This window comes from Grampus griseus, assembly GCF_964374135.1.
Source record: "Grampus griseus genome assembly, chromosome: 2".
NCBI classification, from domain to species: domain Eukaryota; kingdom Metazoa; phylum Chordata; class Mammalia; order Artiodactyla; family Delphinidae; genus Grampus; species Grampus griseus.
In genome coordinates, this window is record NC_139018.1 from 47,796,938 (window position 1) to 47,807,691 (window position 10,754).

The 10,754-nt window shown below is 37.9% G+C and overlaps 1 protein-coding gene across 1 annotated transcript in view; it reads right to left on the minus strand.

The window, feature by feature from the left end:
* Positions 1 to 9,367, minus strand: part of STYX (serine/threonine/tyrosine interacting protein) — a 31,729-nt gene extending 22,362 nt beyond the window's left edge. Inside the window, exons 1-3 of the mRNA XM_082647970.1 lie at positions 9,044 to 9,367; positions 3,460 to 3,492; positions 1,808 to 1,861 (exon numbers count right to left, since the gene is read on the minus strand). Coding sequence (XP_082504096.1) covers positions 1,808 to 1,861; positions 3,460 to 3,492; positions 9,044 to 9,100 — 144 coding nt within the window. The 5' untranslated portion in view covers positions 9,101 to 9,367. The remainder of the gene's footprint in view (positions 1 to 1,807; positions 1,862 to 3,459; positions 3,493 to 9,043) is intronic.
* Between the last annotated feature and the right edge of the window lie 1,387 nt (positions 9,368 to 10,754).

Consider the following 10,754-nt stretch of genomic DNA (forward strand, 5'->3'; position numbering starts at 1 on the left):
CAATGTTCTGTATTCACATTTACGGAAACTCCAAAGTAAATTCAATATTCATTCCTTTGTTTATGATTGATCTATGATATGTGAAGTTTTCATATCTACTCTATTAATGTGGGAAACTACAAGAAGACATATATAAAATTAGGGATAAAAACATGTTTTAACAAGCCTGGAAGGCACATTAGATTACTAAGTGAAAAACAAACCTTAAGATAGACCCCAAAAGTAATAGCACACAAAATAGTTTTTACTTTTCAACAGAATTTCATTTATACAAAGCAAATTATGACCTTATCTCATACCTAGAAACAACAGAAAAATTTTAGAAAAAGAAATGGTTCACTACTTACAAGGAGCCTAAATATGTCCCTTTTATTAAAACTGTATTTGAATGTAATAAAAGATAGGCTAAACTAAGTGAGTTTATTAGAACAGGAGTTTATTCCCTAAGGTTTCTTTATCTCCGTTATTCTTTTGTTACTTTTTTGGATGATGAAATGAAAAGAAATATGGGCTGTACTATAATGACTCATGGTGGGAAATAATCAAATTTTGCCATAGAAGCTTTTCTTCAGTCCAATGCGACTTATGGTCAAATTAGGGGGGAGAGATTTTGAGACGATAGATCTGTAAACAAACACTTATAAATTAATGTGAGAAAGACTATAACAGGTATATTTATAAAGTGCAGTGAGAATACAAAAAGCAAATAGTCTAAAATCATCCTGAAGGCCAGTATTTGTGAATATTACATTATTTGGGCATAACTTTGTTTTTACAAAGTAAGTCACAGTTAATTCTATAGTTATCTACCATATTCTTTCCTTAGTATTTATTTACATAGATTTTTTTTTATCAACGTCCCATCTTTCCAACTTAGCTGTAAGCCATCAAAATGACTAGGGTTACTCTTAGATAGTCCTCAACAGTCAAAAAGCCTTCCAGTACCAAAAGGAATGACATTAACTTTAAAAAACTCTCAATCACCTAAAATTCGTAAATACATCAAATTATTTCATAAAAGCTTTAAATTCTACAGTTTTTATAAAACCTACTGCAGGTAAGTATCATACACAAGAACACTGACTTCTAAATAGGCAGGTTATTAGGGAAAACATTTGTGACACAATGTTTCACATTATAATTCAAAGAGAATTAGCACTGCCATAATTCATAGGGCTGAATCCTCTAGAAGTGACAATAACACTGTTACATATATTTGAATGAGATCTACCCTTTTAACTGTGTAACTGAAGAAATACATTTCAGGTTAACTATATAGGACATCTAGATATATAGTACAATACTTTACAACCTGGAACATCCAGACCTCTATAGTCTGGAAGAACAGAAGATTTGAGTCACTTCAATTAAAATGTGTGGGTGTGTATGAGTGCATTCGTATACACTTGTGCACGCACACTCTCTTACCCTTTAACTAAAATGTTAAATAACCTTATTTTAGGATTTAATTGTATCTCATATTTTTCAGAAACTATGATTAGCAATTACAGATGTCTAGTATCTTAGAGGGTAAATAAATTATTAAAGGTCAGTTTTCAGTAAGTCTTTTAAATACATGGATTTCATGAGGAAAAAAAATACAAAAACTCATTTGTGATTTGTGGTTAAACATGAGAATCACTGGTCTAGTAAAATTTGGAAAGAACTAGGTGCTCCAGAGTGACAACTACTGTTAATATGCAATATCGGTGCACCCTTCCTCAAATAATACTCTTTCTACCAAAAAATTTTACTCCAAATAGTTGGTTAATAAGGTCTCTTGATGAATCTAATCTAAAGTTCTTACCTTGCTTTTCATGGCAGAAGAATATGGGCCTAAAAACAATCCAGGCAAAATTTCCTAGGAAAAAAAATTGAGCTATTTACCATCAGCAATTTAAATCTATACAAAATATGTACCATATAAGTGGATTAGCTGAGTGTTTTCATAGCTGTTATAATAATTTGCTAAAAAGCTTGTTATTTAGGGAGTATTTTCTAGCCACACTGAGCAAATGACTGGGAAGAGAAATGCAGATGTGCTTTACATAATCAAATGACATATTTAAAGTTGAAATGTAGTTCTGAAAAGTCAGATATTTGAACTTCCATAGAGCTTTTTTTGTTGCAGAGCACAGGCTCCGGACGCGCAGGCTCAGCGACCATGGCTCACGGGCCCAGCCGCTCCACGGCATGTGGGATCTTCCTGGACCGGGGCACGAAACCCTGTCCCCTGCATCAGCAGGCGGACTCTCAACCACTGCGCCACCAGGGAAGCCCTCCATTGTGCTTTTTATAAGCAGTTTGAGTAGAATTACTATATTGTATTGTTGTCTTTTAGATTACTAAAACACCTGTAATTTTATTTCTATTCTCTATTATAGTTTAGAAATAAAATAGGTATAAAGAAAATCATCCCTTTGGAATTACACAAAACCTTATTCAGTCAAATCAAAAGTAGTACAAGATAAAACAATTACAACTTTTACCTATGTAAAGTATTTTTGCAAAGCTTAAAAAGAAAGACTATTGACAGTTTCAGCAATTTAAATAAGTAACTTCTGAATGGTGAATTAAAATTTATTCTATGTGAATTCAATATAGAAAGCTTTCAGTGTGAATTCTATGTGAATTCAATATAGAAAGTTTTTAGTATATAGAGTATGTATCATACTCTATATACTAATATAATTTTGTAGTTCAGTTCTATGGGACATCAGAATTATTTGTGTATAGGTGTGATTTCTTCTAATAGCTTCTTGTGGACAGAAACTAAATTTTACTCATATTTGCATTCCCCATAGCACCAAGTAAAATGCCCCATGGGTAATCACAGATTTTTAAAAAGTGAATTTTCACAAAAAGAGAAAGGAAACAGATTTTTAGAAGTCAAGGGATTCCTGAGAAGGGGAGACATTGCTTGATCTTGGGAGTAGCAAAGTTGAAATGCAAAACAAAAAAAGTACTGCTATGTGGGTTAGCTATCACTAATTCATTCATTCCATACTGTGAGTATTCAACTCAATCTTCTGGAGAACTTCACTATGAAAGTTGACTGGGAATCAGACACGAAGATGAGCAATTAGTCAAAAGGGTGATGTGCTTTACAGTCAACTCTCCTGAGTTTATCTAAGCTAGACAAACACAGAAAGTAAACTGCTTTCAGAAATAATACAAATATTGTACCCAATTTTTCAGATGAAGAAAGACAAAGTGACTCATTAAGTACAAACATATATTACTATGTCCATGGTTCTAATCTAAGATAGAAATTTCATCTCCCATCTTTTTAAGAGCCATGATCAACTTTAAATATGTTAATATTTAAAATACTCAGTGATGAACCTACAGATCATGAGTCAACAAGACTCAAATCCTTTGTGAAATTAGGTTAAATTATTTAACAATGATAGTAACAGTAACACGGGCTGGCTGGAATAAATGAGAAGGTTGTCATACCTGCATCTCTCGTCTCATAGGGTAGGTCCACTCCTTAAAAATGGAAGGAAAACAAAAGAAAAGTAAATAACATTATGAAAAAGTCACCCAATTAAAGGTTAAAGATGTGATATACAAGTGTATGGATTTTTTAAAAATACATTATACTTATAGAATGTTCTATAAAAACAGCTGATTCAATTGGCTTCACAAGCACCTAAAAATTTAAGTGACAAGAAACAACGATTAAGGTAATTCTTTAAATAACTGGGCTTCCAAAATTATGATTATGTTACTTTATAATGGATGGAATAGTTCAATAATTATAAGGATAGGTATTCCAGAAGTTTCTCTCAAAAATGATCCTCTAAATCAGAGATGTCAAATACACTTTTTGTCATTCGTGCCAACTCTAATCAACTGGCAGTAGATAGCTAAAACCCTGTGTGGAGAAAGACTCAAGGAAGGAAAGAGTGCTGTGGTCATTGAGCAATATCTGCAATGATGAAAGAAGAACAGAATGTGATAAGTATTTATTTGCCATTCCTGATCTAAACTGCCAGATGCTCATCAAACAGCCTTTCCCATATCTCACTTGGGCTTAAGATTCTGTCTAGTTCAAGTTCTTTACAGATACACTTCACCAAAGTACAGAGTTCATTCTTGGAATGCAGACCAAGATAAAGAAGTTGGAAAATAATACAAAATGGCAAAAGACAGAAAATATTTTAAAAGAAAAAGAAAAAAGCAATACAGTGAATTGAAATGAAGAATCAAATATAGTACAGATAGTCCTCATTTGTAAATGGACTACATTCCAAAAGTTTCTAGCTTGGTTGCTTAAAACTCAGAATTATAAACAGTAATTAGGTTTCTAAAGTTAAAACTGCAAAAAGTTTTAAAAAAAAAACTTTCTATTTTGAAATAATTTTAGAATTACAGAAAAGTTGAAAAAATAGTACAAGGAATTCCCTTTACCCTCCATCCAGATTCCCCAAGTCACAAAAGTATCTTTAATATCTAAGGTAGAAATGTATCTCTGTAATGGAAAGAGAGAATAGTACTCCTACAAAGACAGCATTTTTTTTAAAATAGAGAAACAAAATACATTTTTCATTTTTAATCTTGAAAAATGGTCTCGGCAATGTAGTAGAAGCAGACTATAAAGCCTGAGAAACCATCTATGAAATGACTGTTAAAAAAAATATAATATATATATATATATTATATTTTTGTGTGTGTGTGGTACACGGGCCTCTCACTGTTGCGGCCTCTCCCGCTGCGGAGCACAGGCTCCGGAGGCGCAGGCTCAGCGGCCATGGCTCACGGGCCCAGCCGCTCCACGGCATATGGGATCCTCCCGGACCAGGGCACAAACCCGTGTCCCCTGCATCGGCAGGCAGACTCTCAACCACTGCGCCACCAGGGAAGCCCTGTTAAAATATATTTTTAAAGGTATCTTTAAATGCATAGCTGAACTAAGAAGTGAGGGAAATCCCCAGAGAGACACACACTCATAAACACAAGAAAGCACAAAACCAGCAAGGGTAGTAAGCACTGAAACACAGCATACTGAGAAGATCTGCTAGTCTTTTCATGGCCTTATATTTCTTTCTGTTCTTTTAAAATGTAGGTATAAAAGAACTTATAATGAGGTGCTAAAATGCCCAAATCTCAATGTAGAGCTCAATCAATTTTTACAAACATACATACCCATATGATCACCACTCAGATGAAGATTTCCATCATCCCAGAAAGTTCCCTCATTCTTCTTCTCAGTCAATATCTCGTTTTCAGAGGTGACCACTGACTTCCATCACTATAGATTTTAGTTTTGTCTGTTCTGGAACTTCATGTAAATGGAATCATACAGCAGTACTATTTTATGTCTGGTTTATCTCACTCAACTTAATGTCTGTGAGATTCATCCATGTTGTTGTGTATGTCAGTAGTTTGTTCCTTTTCACTGCTGTGCAGTATACTATTGTATAAATATTCCACAATTTACTCATTCTCCTGTTGGTGAAGATTTAAGTAGCTTCCAGGTTTTGGCAATTATGAATAAAGGTGCAATGAAAACTCTTTTATATGCTCTTTGGTGGACATATGCATTTATTGCTCTTGGATATATAAGTGGCAATGGAATGACTAAATCACAGAGTAGGCCTATATTTGGCTTTACTAGACACTGTCAAAAGTTTTAGAAGAGCAATTTACACTCCCACCAGGAATGTATGGGAGTTCTAGTTGTTCCACATCCTCATGATGGACTTAATTTTTTTTTTTTTAACATCTTTATTGGAGTATAATTGCTTTACAATGGTATGTTAGTTTCAGCTTCACAACAAAATGAATCAGTTATATATATACATATATTCCCGTATCTCTTCCCGCTTGCGTCTCCCTCCCTCCCACCCTCCCTATCCCACCCCTCCAGGCGGACTTAATTTTAAATGGCACGGCACATGAGACAAAGCCTAGGACCTGCTCAAAGTCAGATCATGACCAAAAAGCTGGGACCCCCAGAGGGCAACACCCTAAGTGAAAGATAAAGTGGTGGGAGTGGGGCCTCACTTCATCCCCATAAAAATGAGTACTCTTGCCTTTCCTAGCTTTGGTTCTGAGTAGGTGGTGGTGGTGGTAGTAGTGGGGTGGGGTCTTCCTAACCAATCTGGTCTTCACTAAGGTTTGGCATTAGAATGCAATTATCTTTGTGAGGCCAAGTGAAAATTTAATGTCAAGTGGTCTTGGGTAAAAAGTGTCCATGGGTTCCTGGGAGAAGCAAATGCATTTTCTCTCCGGTGGAACATACCTTAAACCTAGATCAGAAATAATTCAAACAGATAGGTTCCAATGAACTCGCAATATAAAATTCATTTTTTAAAAAAAAGAGGAAATGAATAACCATGAAAAGCGATACAACTGAATCACAGCCACAAAGATGGCAGATATTAATTACAAAATAGCTAGCTAGTGGGAAGCAGCTGCACAGCACAGGGAGATCAGCTCGGTACTTTGTGACCACCTAGAGGAGTGGGATAGGGAGGGTGGGAGGGAGATGCAAGAGGGAGGAGATATGCGGATATATGTATATGTATAGCTGATTCACTTTGTTATAAAGCAGAAACTAACACACCATTGTAAAGCAATTATACTCCAATAAAGATGTTTAAAAAAAAAAAACAATGGGAAATCACAGCAGTTTTAAAGGAATGATGATCTTTTTGGAAACCCATCTAAACACAGCTAAATTTCTGCTAACAACTATCCTGTAAAGAGTGCTCTAACCAGTATTTCACGAAACTTGGAAGTAATATTTTTATAGAAGTGACAGGATCATCAAGCTACCATAGCCTGATCACAACAATCATTAAGAGCTTTCACTGAAATCTCTGTACTTGAATTTTTTTTTACTTAAGCAAGATTTGGATTGTGATTGGTAGTGCTTTCTATGTGGAGGAACTATGCTGGCTGGTCACCATAACCATGAAAAACTGTTTGCCATTTTATGTATCTCACTGGAAATTAGAAAATTACATTGTTTTATTAGTCAGTTTTTCATGAGTAACTATATGCTCTATTTAATGGTTATTTACAGTTTTGTCTGTCCAGAAAGCATCCTCCATCTTTTATGAAATGCTCCTATGGTTTTGGTGGGAGGGCTACTAATGATAAGCTTCACTCCCCTAGCCCAGAGTGAGTATCTGACCTAGACTGGACCCCTCACTGTATTCACCCCTTCCTGGCTCTCTTGACTGATCCAAAGGATGGGCATATGACCTAAATTGGGCCAATCTTCTAGATTTTAAACACTGAAGCTTAGAGAAAGGCACTTTTGTTCCTCAGTGTGTATGCTGTAAGCATATGACCCTCGAGCAACTAATGGCCAAACTCCATACCTGTGCAGAAGCCCAAGAAAAAGAACAGACACTGACAGAAAGTAGAGACAAGCACTAATGAAAGGCAGAGGCAGCTCTGATGCATTATAATACTATCTAGTCAAGTCCCTGAGACCAGCTGCACTCCAAACTTTCTGGATTTAGTTACTTCTTTTCTTTTTTGCTTAAGCTCCTCTGGTTTTTGTCACTTGTAACCGAGAGATAACAAACATCCAGTGCTATGAAATAAGGAATGAACTGGCTTTCAGCAGATAATATCATTATGTACTAGGTTTAAAAGCATTACTTCTGTCCGACACAGAAAAGAAGCTATATTCCTCGTAAGATTTTATAATCTTTGCAAAGATAAGATATATTATTTACACAATAAAAGATTAAATACAAAGTCTGTAAACATTTTAAACTAGAACTATTAAGATTAGAACAGGGAAGAATTGAGGTGTAGTAAAAAGGACAATGAATTAAGAATGAGGAGACCAAGGTCCTCACTTGTGTCTTGTGCTAGGCATATCATTTATTCTTAGTAAGCTACAATTTCTTCACTTTAAAAGTAGGAATGCTCTACATTATTTCTAAGGTTGCTTCCAGTGATGAAATTTCTGAATCATTTTGAGGATATAAAAGCATGCTCCTCATTCACATTATTCCATATGAAACAAAGAAAAAAGTGTAAATTCATTTTTAACCTAACCTAAATTCTACTTTTTTTTCCTATTTAAGAGTCTACTCTTAAAACATGAAATTCTCAAGGATTATTATCACAAGCAAAAGATCCGCCCCCAATAAAAAACGTGAACCACAAATGAAGACATTCAATAGAATGAATATTTGGTATAAACTGAATGATCTCTTAAAAATAGAGATTTTAGATTTCTTTCTTTCTGGATCCTACTAAAGCATATCTGAATATCATTGTTCTGTTATAACTGAGTCTTCAGAAAAATTCTAATTTAGTATTCTGCAATACCATAAAGTATTCCAAACTAGGAATAGATGGGAAAAAACTCAGTACAAACGTTAGGGAAGGAAGAAGTAAGGTGGGGTAAAAAGAACCCCAAATTAGAAATCAGGAGAACAAGTTATAAAGAATTTTATTCCCCATATTAACTTCTCTCCAAAGGGCAAGGTTTTGGATTGAAGTTTTCAGATTCGAACGAGCTAGCTTTGTGACATTTACTCTGCTGGTCACGGCTTGCCTCAAAAACACCAAAAACCAAACCAAACCAAAACAAACCAACTACTTCGGGGAAACTTTTTGAAGGCACACTTAGCAAGTTCAGGGCCCACGTCTATTCCACACGTGGGGCCGTGTGTCCCACAAGTGAATCGACGACACCAAAGATTACCCCTCAAAAGATTAAAAACATTACCCTCGCATTGTTTTGGCAATAAAAGGGGAACCTTACTCCAAGTAAGGCCTCGACGCCAAACCTGGGGGGAAAGGGCTGTTTTTGCTCATCTCATTGAATTCAGTTGACCAGACCCGGCTCCGGCGCCGGAGACTCAGGAGGAGAAGAGGAACTCAGTGACCGGGGTCTGGGCTGACAGCCCCGGAGTGCGAGGCTCCGCCCCTGGGTCCCGGGACGCCCTCAAGAGGCAACAGGACTCCGGGGAGCCGGAGGCTTCGACGGTTGGGGCCTGGGGTCGCCCCTCGGCTGAGGAGCCACAGGGGGAGGCCTTTGCGTGGCAGTCACTGACAGACTCACCTCGGCGTCTTCTTTGCACTGTGGGAGCGAGGGGAACTCCAGCTTCACGTCCTCCATGGTCCCGGCCCGCGGGCTTGTGGGTGGGGTGGGGTGGGAGTGGGAGTTGCCCGCCGGCCCGACACTCGGGCTGGCAGTGGCGGTGAAAGGGAGGGAGGGTAGACCGGAGGACTGACGGGGAGGCAGCGGGCTTACAACTAACACACGCAGACTAAAGGGTCCCAGCGACTCCGGCGGCGGCGGTGGCGGCGACGACAGCCGGGAAAAGGAGGGCTGGGCGGCTCGTGCCCGGCCGCCATGCTGCTGCCGCCTCCCTCCCCCGCCGAGTCTCCGCGCCCCTAAGGCCGCCCAGGCTCCCGCACCAACACAAGCCCTACAACCATCTCCCCTCTTTCCACCCCGCCCTCCCCGCGCCGCCCCAGCCAATCCCAGCCCACGCTCGCCTTCGGCCCGCCCCCCGCGGCCGCCAGGTGTCAGAGCGCCGCCGCCCCACCCCTTCGCGAGAGCGCAGACGCGGGGGGGCGGGGCCCTGGAGGCGCAGCGGCGGGAGCTCACCGGGTGTGGAGGAGGTGAGACTGCGGTAGGAGGGAAAGCACGAAGGACGGTCCTGGGAAAAGGAGCGGGATAATACGACTCAGCTCTGCCCTTTCCGGATTGGACGCAAATCCCTTCTTTGGTGTAAGAACGGGGAAGACATCCTAGCCACCATAAACTGGCATACGAAAGGAAACTATAGTTTTCTCCCCTCTCAGAATCCTGCGGAATCTGGTGAGGTTATAACCCAGAGTAATGAATTCACCTGAAAATTACGTTATGCCACAGAATGAAACACCATCACTTTTAAGCAAATCGAAACGGTGTACTTTTAAGAATACTTGGGAATATAACAACTAGAAAATATCAAGAAAAAATGGCAAACAGAAAAAATCCTAATACAAACAATTGATAGCCCACTAATTTGTACATAATACTGAAGGTGTCTTCCTTTAATTCTAAGCTTATTAACACTTCAACGTATTATTAAACTATATGGCTTTCAATATCTTTAAAAGGAGTTTGCGTCAGTTAATACTATATTGTTAATAAAGTTCAGGTATATAATACTTTCTCTGGGTTTAGGGAGATAATGTTATCTTTTTTGTTTTTAAACAGATGAGGAAAATCAAGCTTAGAAGTGGAAGAACCCACACATAAACTTTCAAGATTTGTACACCAACCTGATTCTTTAAAAAAAACACTACCACCACCACCAAAGTAAAAAAGTGAGATAGTCTTTCATTAACTGAATTGCAGATTACAAGTAAAAAGGACCACATGGTTATCTGACCTTTTTAAAGTAAAAAGGACCACATGGATATCTGACCTAGACCTGACATACTATTACTTTTTATAGTCATGTTTATGAAATACACTACTAAACATATATAGAAATAGAACTGTTCAATAATTTGAGTATTAGATGGCTAGTTTGAGGGCTCCATTTTCTCTACCTCTATGTAAAGAGTTCTCTCCCTTTTAGTTACAAAAAGGCACACATTACTCTGCTAGCAAGTTTTTAATTTGAAGAATGATTGTATTATTACCTGAGTCATATATCATTCATTCTTCAGTGTTTATGAAACTGAAGTTTCTTTTGTTTAACAGCACCTTTAATAATAACATAATCTTAATTGATGCCCAATGATGATTTCCTATTGTAATTTGTTAAAGCTTT